Genomic DNA, 18,290 nt, shown 5'->3' with positions numbered 1-18,290 from the left:
CCCTGAAATTTCCACCACCCCTGCCAACAGCAGCAGAGAGGAGCAAGAGGTGAGCAGCCTGGGGGTCTCCCTCTGGCACCCACGGGACTGACCTGGCAGCAGGAAAAGTCCCTTGGTGCATGACAAGACTGAGAGAAGGCCCCGTGCCTCTGCCCACGACCAGCATGCAGCCTCAATCCAGCTGCAGCATGATGCCTGGTAAATGCTCTGGGATTTGTTAAAAATGAGGCTTTTCTAATATGCTGAAGATGACAGACCTCAAGTTGTCTTATATTAAAATGGTGTGTACATTCCTTCCATGGAGTAACCAATAATGGGACAAAATCCTTGCCAACTCCAGCCTATCCCTCCTGCCAAGGATTGTTTGAGCTCAGCTCATCCCGAGTGCCCCCGTTGGGATCCAGATATAGATTAACACAGTTTTGAAATGCACAAGGGCCACAATCATGCAAGCCTTGATCCAACCCAGACTGGAGTCCATGGAAAGGTCTGCATTGACGTAAGTGGATAGAGCACAGCCCCATCACGCCTGCTGCTGAGAAACAAGCCCTGGTCCCTCCACCGCAGCAGGACCTGGGCTGGGGGCTCCAAGAATGGAGGGAATATGGGGGAGCAGTCCCCCTGGTCCCCAGCCTGGTGGGCATGAAGCTGCCAGCTCACTCCTTCCCTTTCATAGCTCAGGTCTAGATCACCAAGGGCTCTCTGTCACCAGCCACGTCCCACAGCCCAGGCATTGGAACCGGCCAATAGCCACGCACAGCTTTGTCGTGGGAGCCAGAACTTGTGTAGCATGGAGGGTACCTCTCCCCAAGCACCACACGCTGCTTCCCACAGGGCACATCCTGTGCACGTCTCCAGAGGCTCACACACTTTTGTGGGGTCTCTGCCTGCACAGCCTGCAAATGCAAAAGGCTCAGCTGGGTGTATTCACACAGAAGGACAAGGAGCAGCTCCTCACGGCTGCACCAGCCTGGTCTCCTTTCACTCCCTTATTCCTCCTTCGCCAACCCACATCTCTTTTGTTCCTCCTTTCCTCATTCCCACGTTTTTGTGCTGCCCTCCCAGGCATCCTCTGCTTTGCCCAACAGCCTGCCCTTCCACGCTTTTCTCCAAGTTTACTTCTCAGCCGTCATTTCTTTGGGATTTGCTGCAGCCATGGGAGCGAGTATCAAAATGGGGAAATATCAGCCTTGGGGCCCTCTCCCTTTTACAGTCTCTGGGGCTGGTAGAGCGCTAGTAAGAGACTGTACCAAGCCGAGGGGGGCAGCATTCATGCATGCACTAGCCCCCAGCTTGGGGCCTTCTATTCCATCACAGCAATAAAAAAACTGCCCATTCAAGTCCTTTGTCTTAAAGATTTCCATCCTGGCTACAGCAAGTGCAGATTTATTGGTGGGAGCAACTGCAGGAAGAATAGTAAACAGCACGCGCGTGCGTGCCTGTGTGCCAGGGCAGGGGACGCCGTGACTCCACCGAGCGTGGCAGAAACTCACGACAGTCAAGATTAAATATGTGCCTAATATGCAACGGGTTTCCCGGTGCATGGCAAGAAGTAAGTAAATAAATAAATAAATAAGCAAATAAATCATTTGGCATCTTCTTTCATGACATATGCGGCACAGTCAGAGCACGGTGGGGACGCACTGATGGGGGAGAACTGAAGCCAAGAGAGACGGCTGACTACGCCGGATCTGAGGAATCAGACACCTGCCTTATTATGAACAGTGATGCACAGCGTGGCCACTGCTTTCTCACAGGCCTCCACTCACGCAAGCTAAATTGCACAACCCGTATCCTCTGCTGCTCGCTACCGTCCTATTTAAAGGCGCAGCCTCAAACCCACCAAGAGGGCCCCGGCCAAGGGGCAGACCCCAAACTTCCTACGGCAGCCTCCCAGCCCTTCCGCGGAGGCACACGGAACACTTCCAACACTTGTTGACACTTCAAAATAATATGTTAATAATGATAAAATCAGCAGCCGCGTCTTTGGTTGACTTCTGTAGGAATTTTGCCGAAGAAAGAATGGCAGGACACAACTCCAAACATGCTGAATGACATCTTATATTTTCCAAACCGTCCTTAGATTTTTCATAACATCTAGCAAGCGAGTTGCTGACAGAAGCAGGATGGTTCCCTGTTTGTTGGGCAAGAATATTTTGTGATTCAGTAGAATACCAAATTTGGTAGAATGTCTTCCACTTTAGTAGAAGATATTACAAACAACTGTGCATTTTAACACGTTTTCGCATTACACATCATTCATTCTGGGGAGGGGGTGGTGATCATTTTCTGTAGACAGCTAGCAACGCTTCCAAGAATGAAAATGTTCATCGAATGATAATGAAAAGCAGACATTTAGTAACATTTTCATTTTACATGTTTAAATATTTATAACTATGTTCATAAAACCACATGTTTGTTCTCCTAATGCTCCAGTGAGTGTGTTTATGAAATGCAGTATTTCTCCAATGCCCCTTCCTTGTGTCAGCTTCTCTGCCAGGCGCGATTGACCGGCGCGGCGGCACTGATGACAAGCTTTTGTGTAAAGACTGTCCGAGATTAAGAACAGAAAAATACTGAGAAAAGAAAACATATTTCCAGGACATTAATGTTTTACTGATGCATATGTGATTTTAAACTTTGTAGGGGGCATTTATGCTTCTTTTTTTCACTGCAATTGACTGTCAGTCTGGAAGGAAACAATTTCTTAACCTACAGCGAAACAAGGAAATCTAGAAATATAACTGTGATAAAACCAAGATGCTGATAGAAACTATTGTATTCTCTAAAACACTTTTTTTTTTTTTTTTTTTTTGTCCCAAGCTTGGATGAAAATTAAATGACAAGAATTAATTAAATGACAAAAAAATTTGCACTAGTACTGTAGTTGCTTGAGTTTGCTTTATAAATTTCTAAAGAGATGATCGAGTGGCCACATCCTAAAATTGGGACTATTACACTATTACAGACCCAGATATGAACCAACATGTATTCTTCACTATCCTCTGATTACAAACACCATGATACAGTTTACAGGGTCCATTCTAGTGTGTTAAAGTTACAGAGAAACCATGGCTGCAAGGCAAGGCTTGCAGAGCTCTGCTAGGCACCCAGCATATGACCCACTGCGGGACCCAGAAAGTTCTTTATCATATCTCAGTTCTTAAAATGCCCCACTTTAGCTTGAAATTTCAAAAAGGAACTAATAGCTACACAGATACATATATATTTATTGTTTTCCATTTTGTTTCCAACATGAGATTTTTGAAAAGGTCAGGTAACTCCTCTGAAATCAAATCCTCAGCAACATAACGTGAGCACCAACAGAGAGTTTTTATTTTAGTCTCAGCCCAGCGTCCTCCCAAAGGTACAGGGAGTATCTTCAAGGCACAGTTTCAACTCCTTTGGTCCTTTCCCTGCCTTCTTCCTCCACATCAGCAAAGAACGAAAAGGAAACAGAAAAAAAGTAGCAGATTGCAACATCGCATCCGTGTCCCATTTTTAAAACAAAACCAGTGTTGCAAAGCCATTAAGGCAAATCACTCCACTTACTGCATTATTTTAAAATACTTCTACTGGCCAAGGTTGAAAAATAAATCTATATTTTACTGCTGCACTGTTGCCAATTCCTACAATATTATCAATAGCCTCATTTTTTAAAAAATGGCAGTCAAGCTCCAGAATCAATTACTTGATAACTCAAGCTCCACTTTGAAACATGGGTTTATGTCCCTTTGGTCTTACAGTTATCACACACACACACGCACAAAAAAACCCAAAAACAAACAAACAAACAAACAAAAAAAAACCAAAAAAAAAAAAAAAAACCAAAAAAAAAAAAAAAAAAAAAAGGAAAAAAACCAAGCAAAAAGACCTTTTCTTTTTCTTGGTCAAATTAAGCCAGTTCACTTCAGGGGTGCCTGGAATGTAATCTTTATATATTTACAATTGAGAGCTTAATCAAGTTCCTGCAGACTCTTCTTTCTAGTAAAAATAAATATGGGAAAAGCAGGTGTTCTGGAGAACATTTGCCTTCCTCAGCAAGAGGAGCCCTTGCAGCAGTGAGCAGCCAGAGTCTGGTCCTTGCAAACTTTGCATGCATGGAAGGAACTTTTGTCACATAATCTACTGCACAGGGATTTTTTCCTTAACTAAAGACAGTATTTGAGTCCAAACTCAGATTTGGGTTTTTTACTTAGGACTGAGTTTCTCTCACTGATTTCAACATGAGTTTTACTTTTTTCTTGAGGTTATAAATAATTACTGAGAAGCTCAAGTTCGTGGACTTAATAGGATGATAAATGTAAACAAGAGCACTGTTTGTTTTCAGTAAGAACACAGCGAACTGGTGGAAACTCTAAATTCAACTGTGTTCTACGAAAGCAGGTAAAAAAAAATCATTAAATAAATTAAAATAAGGAGAAAAAGCAAACAAAAGAACAACTTTTTGCCAAAACCAGTAAAATAATTTTGCTATATGAACTATCGAAAGCGGCAAAAAGAATTTAAAAAAAAACAACAGCAAAACAACCACACACCAAAACCAAACCAAAAAATACACCACGGCATTTTGGAGTGAAACAGTGTCTTAGTGAAACTTGGGGGAAATTTAGAGAAGAGATAAATAAGTAAGTAACACTATTTGATGCAAATACTACACGCTGACTGACTGACCCTTGAGCATCTCTGGCTGCAGCTGTACTTCCCAAAGTGTTTATTCTCTGTGGCATAAAAGTGCAGCAAGCCCATGGCAAGCAGAAACCAGAATCCTGACATTTTCTACCCTGCTGTGACCCTGCCAGCAAAAGGCCATGACAACAACAGTCGTTTCTGTTCTAGAACCCCACACTGCTCCCCCTGAAGCACAGGGAGCAGAGACAACCCCACACCTGCCTGGGCACAGCCCCAATGCACAGGCTGCACAGCAGAACACCTTTTTTCCCCCCCATACCAAACTCTGATGATGTCCCACTTTTTTTTCTGCCTACAGATCAGTTTCTGCCCAAACACTGGAGCCGCTGGAAGACAGGAAGGGCACAGCCTCCTCAAAAGCTTTGGGATCTCTGCCCAGCCCCTTGCTCTGCTCTGCCAAACACCCAAAAAAACCCTGCCTAAGAGCCATTTTCTATCTCTGGGACGACCGCAGGCCCAAACCAGGATTATACAATGCTCTGAAAAAGGACAGAACCCTGGGAATAGCCCTATTCTGCACATACCCTTTATGCTCTTTGGCCACTGAGCCTCCCAGCTTCCCCAGTCAGCAGGACTGTGGGTGACTTTTCCCCATCCGAACCTCCTGCCTCTCCCTGGTCAGGTTACCTTCCCCAGCAAGTGCAGGAACAAATTCCCAACATGCAGGCTGAGTCTCCCTCAGGTATTGCCCATTCAACCATTGCATTTGAGCTTTGGCAATTTCAAAGCTGCTGCTATTGAACAAGCTGCCAAAACAAAATCATTCAGCTAAACTTTTTTTTCCCCAAACCTTTTTATTAAGTTTCTTTTCACACAAATATTTGAAGTGGAGAAGCATTACTAAAGCATCAGCTAAAAGAAAAACTAAGCAGCATGCAACCTTCTTTACTGAGAGAATTAAATTTAGCATCATAATATTAAAATATATCTGCATCTCTTTAGACCACAGCCTCCCCCACTTTCTGCAGAGGGTTTTTCCACGGTAGCACAGAACACGTCTGTCTATAAAGCCATCCTAAACCATCTCCTACTGAGTCTGCAGGGCAGGTCCTTGCTTTGCCATTCTCAGTCACCAGCCATTTTTACTGACTGCAGTTCAGGTGAGCAGGTACTTGCAAGGCACAGATGATATTTTTTACTCATACAAAAGGCATAGCAAGGTTAACCAAATGTCTTGGCTCAGGGGACCTACAGATCAATCGGTACAATACAAATTATTTCTTTCAGCACACTCCGCAATAAAAATATAGTTCTGTGAAGAATCTAAGGCCTTCTCTAGAGCTTTACCTCTCTGAAACAAGAGAGCATTTCTGCAGAGATATTTTCCATATAGTTTGACCAAACAAACAGCATAAACAACAGAGATGGTTTATCAAACCATCATGGAATAGGCTCAGCTAAGCGAGCTCCTGTTAGTGTGTGGTGCTTTTAATCTGGGCACATCAGACTAAAAAAAAAAAAAAAAAAAAAAAAGCAAATACACAATACTTCACCCTATCCACTGCTTCAGAGCTTTACAGCCAACAGAGTTACTATAGGAACTTAATTCCTGGTGCAGTAGTACTGAGACAGTTGAACACAACCTGATCAAATGCCTTCAGACTCTGCCTTCACACTATGTGCAGCCACTAGCTGTTAATGGCACACACAAAGCTTGAAAACAAAAATATATTATTTTCAGAGGATTACACTCGACACAGAGACAGATATGCAAAAACAATGACACCAAAGGAATCAAAATATTCATGGCTCATAAAGCATGGTAGAAAAGGAATGGCTCCAGCTCATCGCCTGCCTCTGCTTAGAATTCTTTATAGCACAATGAATCAACATTACCCCTTTTAGAAAAACATCCCGAGTTCTGTTTATCTGGGGGCAAATCCACCTAATCCTGCTCATACAAGCAAGCACAGCAGCTTCAAGGGAGCTGCCAGTCTAGGAAAGGACAGCAGAATATAGCCCTTTTTTGTGAAGAGTCCTGGGACTCTTCTGGGGTGCAACACAAGATCCATTATTAATGACACACTAAAAGCTGAGCTATAATGGCACCTGCTCTGCCAGCACTGTCCTGCCCTGGCCTGCTCTGTAGTGCTTTCTCCTGAGCTGGGAGCACAGGGAATGCCTGCAGGTCCCTGCTGCCAGCCCCTGGCATTGAAAATCATGACCTGTTTCACCCAGCCTCACAAAACCAGCCTACAAAATCTGGGAAAAGGGATCTTTCCCACTCTAGGATTCTCCACATCTCCCTGCGGTGGGGAAAGAACCATCTTTTCACAGAAAAAAACCCTTTATTTGTTCCTGTCTCTGTTCAACAGAGACAGCTCTTCCCTGGCCTTACCACCCAAGGCTTAGAGGACAGCAGCAGCCAGGGGGTCAGACACTGCACAGACAGCAGCACCTACCAGCAAAGCATCCTGTGCCTTCCTGCCCCACCTCACCGTGCTGGTGCTGAACCCCATGCTTTGCAAGCATTTCAGAGACAAGCCACAGCCTGTTTGCACCTATCCCAAACCCATTCCTCCCAAAGCATAGACACAGCCCGGCTGGCCCTGCCCCATCCATGCCCCACTGGTGTGTGTGTGTGTGTGTGTGTGTGTGTGTGTGTGTGTGTGTGTGTGTGTGTGTGTGTGTGTGTGTGTGTGTGTGTGTGTGTGTGTGTGTGTGTGTGTGTGTGTGTGTGTGTGTGTGTGCGCGTGTGCAGAGTGCAGAGTGGCTATGGGGGGCGTAGGGAGGGGTGGGAACTGATATCAGTGGGGTGCAGACAACAATTTGCTCCCCCCTTCTCCATACTGGGTGTGAGAAGTCCCTAGGGCAGGAGACCAGCTGGATACCCAGGTGAAAACAAATGATCCAGGATCCTGGTTGTAAGTCTTTGCTATGAAGGTATTAGGGGCCATGCTGCCAGCCCAAGGAAGCAACTGCGAGGAAGGCAGACGGGCACGTCCGCCAGCACGGCCCGAGGGTCCCGGGGACCAGCAGAGCCTCCCCGCACACAGCTCCCGGCGGGACCGCTCCTGCGGGGCCCGGAGGTGCTACGTCCTCCCGGCCGCACCTGGGACGGGTCTGCCAGGACAGACAACCCCAGCTACAGCTGAGTCCCCGGCTCAGGGACGGCGTTTCGGGGAGCAGACAGCACCAGATGCTCCCGCTGGACCCGTCCCGGGGCGCTTTGCCGCCCAGCCCTGAGCACCCGCAGAGCCCTGCGCACCCCGCGCCTCCCCGGTTCCGAGCAAAGCAGTAACGAAACCGAGCCTACCGGCACGTTTCCAAGCCTGGCGCGTTCCGGAGAGACGCGAACACGACCCAGGTGGGTGTCCGAGGAGAACCCGGCGGCTCCGTTCCTCCTGGCCAGCCGCGGTGCAGGGCGGCCCCGCTCGCACCCCGGGAAGGGCCCGGGCCCGCAGCGCTCCGCGTCCGGCCCCTGGGCTCAGCTCTGCGCACAGCGAGAAAAAGACTTTACAGCGTAAAAGAAGCAGAGATTAACGTCTAGCCGCGGGCACCTTGAAGGGAACTATTTTAAGGGACCAAGCTGGGCAGTGAGGAGCAGGAAACCTGCCGGCCTCGGGCTTAAAGGATGTTGGGGTTTTTTTTCCAGATGTGCAGTCTTCGAGACAGCAACCCACCTTTCTCCGTTTTGTTTTGTTTTGTTTTTTAGAAGGAGGAGAGGGTAGATTTGTTTAAACCTAATTTTAAAGCATGCAAGGTTTCGCGGGCTTCTCGTTCCGCGAAGTCTGGGGCAGGCTGGAGGGGATGGGCCACCCCGCCTCCCGCAGTGCCTCAAGTCAAGTTCAAGACGGCCCCGTCTGGGGTCTCTCCCGGTCAGCGGAGGTGCGGGGCGCGGGTCCCCGCCTTCCCCCCGGAGCGGGGGTCAGGCCAAGGTAAAGTCCCTGCTGTCTGGCTGCGGAGCTGTACGCCCGAGCTGGCAGCGGTGGCGGGGAGCACCGAGCCCGGAGCCGTCTGCATCCCCGCCGGAGGTCGAGCCCGGGACACGGGAGTCTCCCGGCCGCGGGAGACACCGTCGCTCTGGCTGCCTGGGACTCCCGGGCGGCATCGGAGAAGTTTCTCGGGAGAGGTGTCTGTGCTCAACCCCTTTTCTCGCCTGGGGAAGGGGAGGCTTTTCTGCATCCTAGTCAGAAATATACAAAATAATAATAATAATAGTAACAACAATAATAATAATAAAAACGACAAAACACAAAACCAGACGATAATGGAGAAAGTCTGGTATGCCGCGAACTCGTCCCGGGATCCCCCGGCAAACAGCACGGGGCCAGCCCACGCACACCCGCGGTGCATGCACAGGGGTGCCGGGCGCTAAGCCGACCCGGCCCGGTACTCACCGTCGGGGCCCCCCCGGCAAGGCGGCCCCTCAGCCCGCGGGGCTCCTCTCCCCCGGCAGCAGCGCTGCGCCCCGGGCTCCGTCCGCTTGGGAAGGTGGCAGGGAAGCGCAGCCGTCGGGCGGGGACAAAGGGACAGGAGAAAAAGCCGCGTCGAGGAGGATTCCCTCGGCACCGCCAAACAGAAAACAACAGCCCGGCTCCGGAGGCAGCGCCGAACCCGGCCCTTGACGGCGCCCGCAGATGCCCCCATCCCCCGGAGGAGGTCGAAAACGGTTCTTTCCAAAACAATAAACTTTTAATGCTAAAGCAGTTATAACCAAAAGCTGTACAGAGTTGGAATTTTTTTGTTGTTGTTGTTTTGTATTTTTTTTTTTTTTTTTTTTTTTTTGTTAGAAAACATTTTTTTTCTCCCCCATAAATATTGTTCAGTTCCCGGCACTTTGTATCAATAATTAAATTACGAACGATAAATATGGCATCATGGATATGTATTTACAAAAAAAGTTATTACAAAAAGGCAACTGTTATACTAAACGTCACAATCTTGGTAGAATAAACACCACATCCTCATCCTGAAAAATACTGACCGACCCCATCAGACGAGAATACATTCACAAGTGTAATGCTTGGAGAGAGAGAGAAAAGGAGAAAGAGAAAGAGAGCAGAGAAAGAAGCAGCAGGAGAGCTAGAGAGGAAAGTTCAAGATATAACAGGACTTTGGCACGGTTTAAGACTGTAAGTTTAAACAATCACCACTAAGGCGAAGGAGAATTTTCATCCTCATGTCAACACCCCACCGAAAGAAGGAAAATAAAATTAAAAATTAAAAAGCGGGGAATCGGAGGAAGAGGGACTGGGGCAGGGAGGAGAAAAAAAAAATAATCAAAGAAACCACTGCGACTGAAAAAAAAAATAAAAAAAAATCCAATCCTGAGAAAAGGACATGGCTAGTCCAGCATCTGGGCTTGCAAAAAATAGTAATAATTATAATATAATAATAAGACCCCCCCCTCCGGATCCTGGCAGTTAACTAGGTATAGCCCTATTCGGTCATCGGTGTGGAAACTCCATTTCCATGGGAGCAAGCTGCAGTTGGCGTGGTTTGTCCTTTATTTTTTTTTGTTTGTTTTCCTTGTTCCCAACGCATTTGGTCCAGTCTCTGGCTGGGCAGCAGCTGCCTTCACACATACCACTCATTAAAATTGGGGGGCAGTCCAGGGTTGTGGCCAGGGTTACTCTGAAGGGCAGCCGGCGGCGTTTTAGTGGAGTCCTTACTGCCGGCGGAGCCCACTGCAGGGGGTGTGGAGGACTCGTACCCCGAACTGGCTGCAGGGGAAGAGTCCGACCCCTGGGATTCGTGCACCTAAAACCAAGAGGCAGAGATGGGAACAAGCCTGGGGCCCCCGCCACCCCGCTGAGCTGAGTTCGGACGCTCCCCAATGCAGAAAGGACACTGGGGTCCAGCAGCTCGGCCCCTGCCCAGCAAGCAGGAGGCTCACGCCTTGCGGACCACCCCGAACACCAGCGGCAAATGCCCGCCTAGGCTCCCAGCCACTTTGCTGCAGCGTTCCGGGGTGTGGGGCTGCAGCATCCCGGAGTGAGGGACTGCAGCATCCCGGCGTGGGGGGCTGCAACCACAGGCCAGGCTGCATTTGCACAGCCCTGCATCACCAAGTCGCGCTCTGTAAACCGGGCAGCGCTTACGCTGGTGGAAGCACAAAAAGAAACTACGCCATTTCCCCAGCCTGTGCTCCAGCCACGGCCTAAACACCGGGGACCACTTGGGGCCACGCCGGGACCGTGAAACGCTGCGGTAGGCACCGCTTAGCTCTGCCCTGTCCCGGAGAAACAAGCCCTGAGCACGCCAGCGACTGAGCATCCCTCCCTGCTCAGGGGGGAAAGGGCTGGGGCGCAGGGGTGATTACCTTCATGTGTTTCCTAAGTGAGCTGGGGTGGGTGTAGGATTTGTCGCACACCTTGCAGATGTAGGGCTTGTCCGAGGTGTGGACGTGCATGTGTTTCTTCCTGTCGCTGCTGTTGGCGAAGCGCCTGTCGCAGCCCTCAAACTCGCACTTGAAGGGCTTCTCACCTGTGAAATGCAGAGAGGGTGAAGGAGGGCCGTTCCCCTCTCTGTCCCCACTTGCATCCTCCCAGGACAGCCTCTGCTCCGCTCACCTTACCTTAGGGATACAGGGAGCACCCCCAAAAATGATGAAGGGGAAGACGGACAGCAGGGTTTGTTACATACTGGATAAATTTGGGTCAGCCTTTGTTACTTTTAATTCACCTCCTGCCAGGCCCGTGCTGGGCTCCGGCAAGGACGGTGTCTGGGCGAGCCCAGGGAGGGAGAAGACCCGAGATAAATTCAGCGGCTTGGACAGTTTTACAAGACGTACTCGGTGATACAATCCAAAATACGTTTGCTTCCTGCCTTCCCCCACCCCTTCTTCCCTCCACCCGGGCGGAGGGCTGAAGGGAAAACGGGGCTGCAAATAAAAATACTTTGACAAAAGTATCGCTGATTTAATTAGGAGAGACGCCAATCAGGCCTAAAAATAAAATAAAAAGGAGCGGAAGTCGCCGAAAATGAGATTTCATTAGCATTTCTATGGCTCCCTCCGCAGAGGCGCGCAGGGGGCCAAGAGCGGCAGCAGCTCCGCACACCCACCCGCGCAGCCCCGCGGGAGGAGTGTGCCCCCGGGCCTTACCTGTGTGCGTCCGCTTGTGAATCTTGAGGTTCTCGGAGCGGGCAAAGATCTTGCCGCAGCCCGGGAAGGGGCAGGGGAATGGCTTCTCCCCCGTGTGCACCCGAATGTGGTTCACCAGTTTGTATTTCGCCTTGAAGGACTTGCCTTCCCGCGGGCACTCGTCCCAGTAGCAGATGTGGTTGTTCTGCTCCGGCCCCCCGACGTGCTCCATGGTGACATGGGTCACCAGCTCGTGCATGGTGCTGAAAGTCCTGTCGCAGCTCTTCTTGGGCCGGCTGAGTTGGCTCTCGTCGAGCCACTTGCAGGACAATTCTTGCTTGATGGGCTGGCGCATGTACCGAAAGAAAGCCCCGGGGCCGTGGTGGTGATGGTGGTGGTGGTGGGCCGCCACGTTCATGCCCATATTCATGTTCATGTGGTTGTAATTGTGGAACTGGGCGCCGGCGTAAGGGTCCGTGCGGGGGCTGGAGACGGCCCGGTAGGGATCCGGTCGCCCGAAGAGGTCCCCGCGTAGCCCCAGATGCATCTGCCCGTTGTCCACATGCCCGTTGGGGGATGTGTGGCTCGGGCTCTGCTCGTGGAGCCCCGGGAAGAGCAGGTAGCCCGGGGTGTCCGGGATGCCGCCGGGGCCGTGCAGGCCGCCGGGGGAGCCGCCGAAAAGCCCGTGTTGCGCCGTGCCGGAGGCGGCGTCCGCGATACCGGAGCCGCGGTTGCGGAAGAGAAAGTCGCGAGTGGAGTTGAAGGCGGCGGCCCCGCCGTAGGAGGGCACCTGGCCGGCGTGATGGTGGTGATGGTGGTGGTGGCCCAGCGCGCTAGCGTAGCCCGGCGCCTGCGGCGTGAACGCCGAGCTCTGCCCGGCGGCGAGGTCGTGCGGGGCAGCGTTCAGCTTGAAAGCGGCATGCGAGGAGTCCCCGAAGGGGCCCAGTCCCATGCCGGCAGCGGCGGCAGCGTCGCGGCCCGGCATCTCGTGGTGGCGGGGCGCCGCGAAGCCGCCCACTCCCAGCGCCGGGAACTGCGGCCCTCCGTCCAGCAGCATCGTCATGGGCGCGGGGCCGTCGGCGCGACGGCAGCCTGTGCCCCCCCCACCCCCTTCCTCCCGCCCGCCCCCCCAGATAGTACAAAACCACCCTAAAACGCACCCCCCGCCACACACCCCGCGCTGCAGGCGGGCACGGCCCCGGTCCGCGGGCGGGCAGCGAGGCGAGCACCCCCCGTCCGGCACAAAAACAAAACAAAACAAAAAACAAAACAACAAACCAACCCGGCCCCAAAAAGCCACCCGCCCCCCCCCAAGAGGCGCCCGCCCCCTGCGCCAGGCCGGGCAGGGCAGGGCAGGGCCGGGCAGGGCGAGGCGCAGCGCGGCCGCGCTCCCGCTCGGCGCCGTCGGGGCACTGACGGGGCGCCCGCCCGCGCCTCGCACATAAACCAACTCCGGGGCCAGGCCGCGCCGCGCCAATGGGGAACCGCCGACAGCCGCGTCACCTGACCAAACACCCGCCCTCCCATTGGCGGAGCCATGCTTGATTGGCACGCGCCCCGCGCCGCCGGGGACGCTGATTGGGTGCGGGCGCCTGGCAGGTAAAACGGGGAGGGAAGGAGGGAGGAAGGGGGGGAGAGAGATCCCGGGGTGAGGGGGGGGAGCCCCGCGATCGGGAACCGGCGGGGCGGCCCGGGGCGAGCGGGCACCCCTGGGCAGGCAGGGTGCGTGTCCCGCCGCGGGGCCGTGCGCCGTGCCCCCCCCCGTGTCCCGCCGCGGGGCCGTGCGCCGTGCCCCCCCCCCCCCCCCGTCCTCTCCTCCGCCGCCGGCCCCACTCGTGCAGCGCGGTGCCCCCCTTCCCCCCCCACTCACTTCCCACCGCCCCGCCGCCCCACGACTTGCGGGACGGTCACCCCGGGAGCCGTGGGGGGGATGGGAGAGGGGCATAAATCCGCTGCAAAGCTGACGCGCTGCCTCAAAAATAAAAAGCTTGTTAAAAAAAAAACAAAACAAACAAAAAAAAACCACCCCGCGGTCCGTCGATCTTTGGGTTTGTTTCTGTGTCCTTTTCTCTAAAATAAATAAATAAATAAATAAATTCAATTAATGTTTTTTTCTTTCGTGACTAAACACGAGGGCAGAGCTGCTCCGAGCCAGAACTGCTCCGAGCCGAGTGGGGAGAGCCCGCTCTTTCCCCTGCAGTTTGCCCGGGCCGGGTCTTACTTCGCCGGCCCCAGCTCAGCTGCCGCTTTCTCCTTCGCTCCCGGCCAGGGGAGGAGGCGCGGGCAGTGGCGGGGGTCGCGCCCCACTCCGCAGGCAGAGGGGCTCCGTCCCCTCCCTCCCCGGCGACCCGCGGAGCACGGTCGGGCAGCGCCAGGCACAGCGGCTCCCGCGCCCTGTTTTTCCTACACTCGTTTATCTTTTCTTTTTCTTTTTTTTCCCTTTTTTTTTTTTTTCCCTTTCCCTCCTCTTTCTTCCTTTTTTTTTCATTTTCTTTTTTTTTTTTCTTTTCTCCTTTTTAATTTTATTTTGCAAAGGCAGCGTTCTGCCTTGGAACAATTATCAGTTGCAGACAGCGCTATAAATCCACTCATTTTCTGTTCTGGAAAGCATTTGCAAAGAACTATGGGGAGCAAGAGTGGAAATAAAAGGCAGAAAGAAAGATGGCTGTAATTGTAATATCCTGAGATTTGCTGAGCCCCCAAGTCTGGCTATTGGGCAGGTCTGAGGCTCGCCGCCGGCTCTCTGCAGGAAACGTAAAATCTGATCAAGTTCAGAGACGCATTGAGAGCTCGCTTCAAGCAGCGCTTTATAACCGCGGCCCTTTCACATCGTTCCCCCCAATCAGCCCCGGCAAAGACTACGCATTCTTTATTTTAGGGTTTGCAGGGAGGAAAAAAAAAAAAAAAAAAAAAAAAAGAAAGAGGAAAAAAAAAGAAAGAGGAAAAAAAAAAAAAAAGGAAAGAAAGAAAAGGGGGGTAAAAAAGCCACCGATATAAAACCCTCCTAAGAGGTAACACTGGTGCCCATCAAACACTCAAATTTCCCAGGCCACGGCCGCCAAGAACAGTCCCAAAGTTGGAAGGTGAGTCCCTCGCTGCCGTTAGTGCTCGATCGCAGCAGAACAAGAGGCGGGAGGGGGGGGGACCCGCCCGGGGGGCTGGGGCCGCCTTCGCTGCGCGCCCGCCCTGCACTCCGCGGCTGTTGCGCGGGGGAGGGCATGTGGGGGGGAACCCGGCAGTATCGCGGCCCTCTACGGGGTGCATCCGAGAGCTCTGGAGCCGGGACAGGGCTGGGGACAGTCGGGCACCGACCTGCGGCCCCCGGGGCCGTGCTGTGCTCCGCTGCTCCGCGGTGGCTCTACCTGCCTGTCTCTGGAGGGCCACGGGGGGGTAATTAATTACCTCCCGCAAGTGTTGGGTTTTCTTGGTAACAACAACACCCACCACCAATTAAAAAAAAAAATTAAAAGAGAAAAAAAAAAAAAAAAAAGGGGCATAATTCAATTATCCCCCTCAGCTGAGCGCCGGGGAGGGCAGCGCTTCTGAAGTCGCCGACCTGGGGCGACCGAGGGCGACTGACCCCTGCTTGTGCAGGAGGCCTCACGTGTAGCTCGGAGCATTGTCTGTCCCTAATGGGATGTGCAGGGGTCGGTGGTGGTGGCCCGGTGGCGAGCGGGCTCCGCGCCGCGCTGCTCTGTTTGCCCAGGTACCCAGGACTCGGGGCTGCGTGGTTGTGTGGAGGAGAAACCCTCCGGTCCGGGGAGATGGACAAGCGTGGCTACAAGGAGGGAGAAACTTTTTAAAAAAATGAAAATTAAGATATATAATTTTTTTTTTTCGCCTTGGAAAAATCCCTGCGCGGCGGCGGCACCGCGGGGCTTCGGTCAAAGTGTCCCTGGGGGGCGGGGGCAGCAGTAAAAAGAAGCGATCGTAGTTTTGGACTCGCCGTTTAAGGGAGAGTTTGGTGGCTTCGCTGAACAGCTCCCGCAGTTTACTCCTGCCATGCCGCAGTTTACTTGCGGATGGGGCTACATCAATTAACCTATAAATCTTTTTTTTATATGTTTCCCATTTCTTAGTCTGCCAACTTTGCCCGCGGTGTGCGCGCCCAGCAGCCTCCGCACAGGCAGTCAGGCACTATTTACAACCCATCGTTTCCTGACTTTGCCGTCTCGGGGACCAAAAATGGCATTAATGGTGTTTATTTTTTAAATATGAGTCCTTCCCCTTGTACTTTTGTAATAAAAAAAAATAAAAAAAAAGAAAGAAAGAAAAAAAAAAAAAAAAAAAAAAAAAGTATAATACAATTTGAACGTATTTTACCACTTCATTAAATTCCATTTTTATTCAGCGGTATTTCTGGCCGATTCTACTTTTTTTTTTTTTTTTTTTTTTTCAGAGTCAGGGGGACGTGGCTTTTCTCTCCTTTTTTAAAAATTCTGTCTCAACTGTAAACGTGCAAAAAACAGTAACCGGAAAAGTAGTCGCTTAGGCTCCCCTTCTCCCATCGTGCTCCCAACGCCAAGGGAAGGCGGAGAAAAACATCTTGCTTTACGTCAAAAACAGATATTCGTGTGAATATCCATCACCTTTTTTTTTTTTTTTTTTTTTTCCCCTTTTTTTGGAGATAATTTGGGAATTTAACAGCCACAAAAATATAAAACCCCTGGGAAGTAGCTCGCGGGTCCATCCACTCACGGAGCCCCTGCGATGCTCTGCACGACTGTGGACCCGGCTCTTTCCCCTCGATATCCCCCCCCTCCCGGTGCTGCCCCCCTCCCTGGGGCTTAACGCTGCCCGTCCCAGCACCCCGGCATGGTGTAAAGACCGTTGTCAGGGGGAAGACCGCACGGTTTGGGCCCAGCAGAGCAGGAGGAAAAATGGTCCCCAATGTGCACTTTCGGATTACCGCGGATTTCACAGCGGGGTAGGGGCAGGTGAAGTTTCGGTAACGGCCCCGGGAGCGCGGGGTCTGCGGGTCCGCGGTTTTCCCTCGTCCCTTTCACCGCCGGTGCGAGGAAAAGGCAAAACAAACGAGGGAAAACGGCAACAAAAATCTCCCCCGCGCCGAGCTGCGAGCCGGCCGGCTAGGGGAATATTTCATACACCCTAAATACCTTTTAAACCGCAATGTATCGCGGATAAATTAATATCCCTAACAAGCGTAAAGACAAGTAGTTTTTCTCCTGCCATAAACATATTGCATCTCCAGTGTAATTAAATGCAAACCAGGAGCGAACGAGACGTTTCCATTGTAGCTGTCACTCAGCGGAGAGGGAAGCACATGTACATTTGAACTTCAGAGATAGAGGCTGGAGTAAACAGGTCTGAACTCCGGCAAGGGAGGGGGCGAGGAATATCAAAGGCCAGGCAGAGGCGAGCAGAAGGACCCGAGTGGCGAGGAAATAAAGGTGCCAGTGGGCTCCTTTCTGCAGCCCGGGGTGCCGAGCGGGCACCGGCATCCTTGCCTGTGTGTCGGAGTTTGTCGAGTATTTGGTGGTAACGAGGAGTTTCCCCCAAAATTAAAACCACGCGTGAAAAATAAGCGTTGGGCTCGGAAGCGAGTGGGAAAACCACGAGGACGTTTTAGAGTTGGTGCAGAATTAATGGGTCCAGTCGCCCCAAGAGCGGCCGAGGCAAACCCAGGGGCAGGGGATGGCGGGGACTGGGTGCAGCCCTGCGGGGTGCCGGAGCCTCCCCTTGCGCCCTGGGATGCCCCCGCACCGGGATGGCCACGCACCGGAGTGACAGAAGTGACCCCGGGGAAGGCCACAATCTGAAAGGGGGAAAAAGCCCCGGGCAAAACCATTGGTACGGGGCACGGGTGCAGACCTCGGACCAGGCAGAGAAGGAACCGAGCCCTCGGTACCCTGGCCCGGTCGAGAGCATCTTAGTCCTCTGGCCGCCCCCTTGAGATCCCCCCCGCGCCTCCGAGGAGCCGAGGGGGTGGGGGGAAGTGGCGAATATCTCAATCAGCGAGGAGGCGACCTGTGACCCGGAGGGTGGCTCTATTGTCCCGCTCTTGCGGGGGACACAGACTTTAGTCAGCCTTTCTGCGTGACTGAGCCCTGAGGGGCAACCGCAAGCCCCCGGCTCCGGGGAGGCATCCCGGCCTCGGGAGCCGCCAACCCGGCATCAGCCGGCGGGAAACCCTTCCCTGCGTGCCGGGGCCGCTGGGCCCGCGTACTCTCTCTTATCGAGCCCTCAGCTGGGATACCCGGCTCCTTCCCGGGGCAGGGTTGAGGTGAGCCGACCCGCTCCACCCGAGGGCGAGCCAAGGTGGGCCGGGAGGACCCGTAGGGTTCCCCTGGACGCATTCTGGTTGGGGTTTGACCTGCAGCGAGCGCAGCGTGGCGATGCTTTGAGGAGTTTCTGGGGATAAAGAGACGGGAAGGGCAGGAAGGGCCCTGCATGGATCCCCGGAGGAACCCACATCAAGCTTCTTCCTCTCCCCCATCCCGAAACCTTCCGGCCCCGACGAGGAGGGTCGGGAGCGGAGCTGAGACCGCGGCCGCGGAGGCCTCTTCAGCCCAAGGCCGGGGAAGGGGAGCGAGGCCGGGCACGAGGCGGC

The 18,290-nt window shown here is 52.8% G+C and overlaps 2 protein-coding genes across 2 annotated transcripts in view; one reads left to right on the top strand and one right to left on the bottom strand.

The window, feature by feature from the left end:
* RBMX (RNA binding motif protein X-linked) overlaps nucleotides 1-18,290 on the top strand; it is a 336,703-nt gene that overhangs the window by 155,875 nt on the left and 162,538 nt on the right. The window lies entirely within an intron of this gene.
* Nucleotides 9,953-12,803, bottom strand: ZIC3 (Zic family member 3). Its single transcript, XM_071757924.1, has 3 exons — nucleotides 11,741-12,803; nucleotides 10,958-11,121; nucleotides 9,953-10,395 (listed from the first exon to the last, which is right to left on the bottom strand). The coding sequence occupies exons 1-3, from the start codon at nucleotides 12,780-12,782 to the stop codon at nucleotides 10,213-10,215; spliced, it is 1,389 nt and encodes a 462-aa protein (XP_071614025.1). The 5' UTR covers nucleotides 12,783-12,803; the 3' UTR covers nucleotides 9,953-10,212.

The sequence above is a fragment of the Heliangelus exortis genome, chromosome 14 (genome assembly GCF_036169615.1).
Source record: "Heliangelus exortis chromosome 14, bHelExo1.hap1, whole genome shotgun sequence".
NCBI classification, from domain to species: Eukaryota; Metazoa; Chordata; class Aves; order Apodiformes; family Trochilidae; genus Heliangelus; species Heliangelus exortis.
The sequence above is the reverse complement of the archived record's forward strand: the minus strand, read 5'-3'. Positions and strand labels throughout refer to the sequence as shown.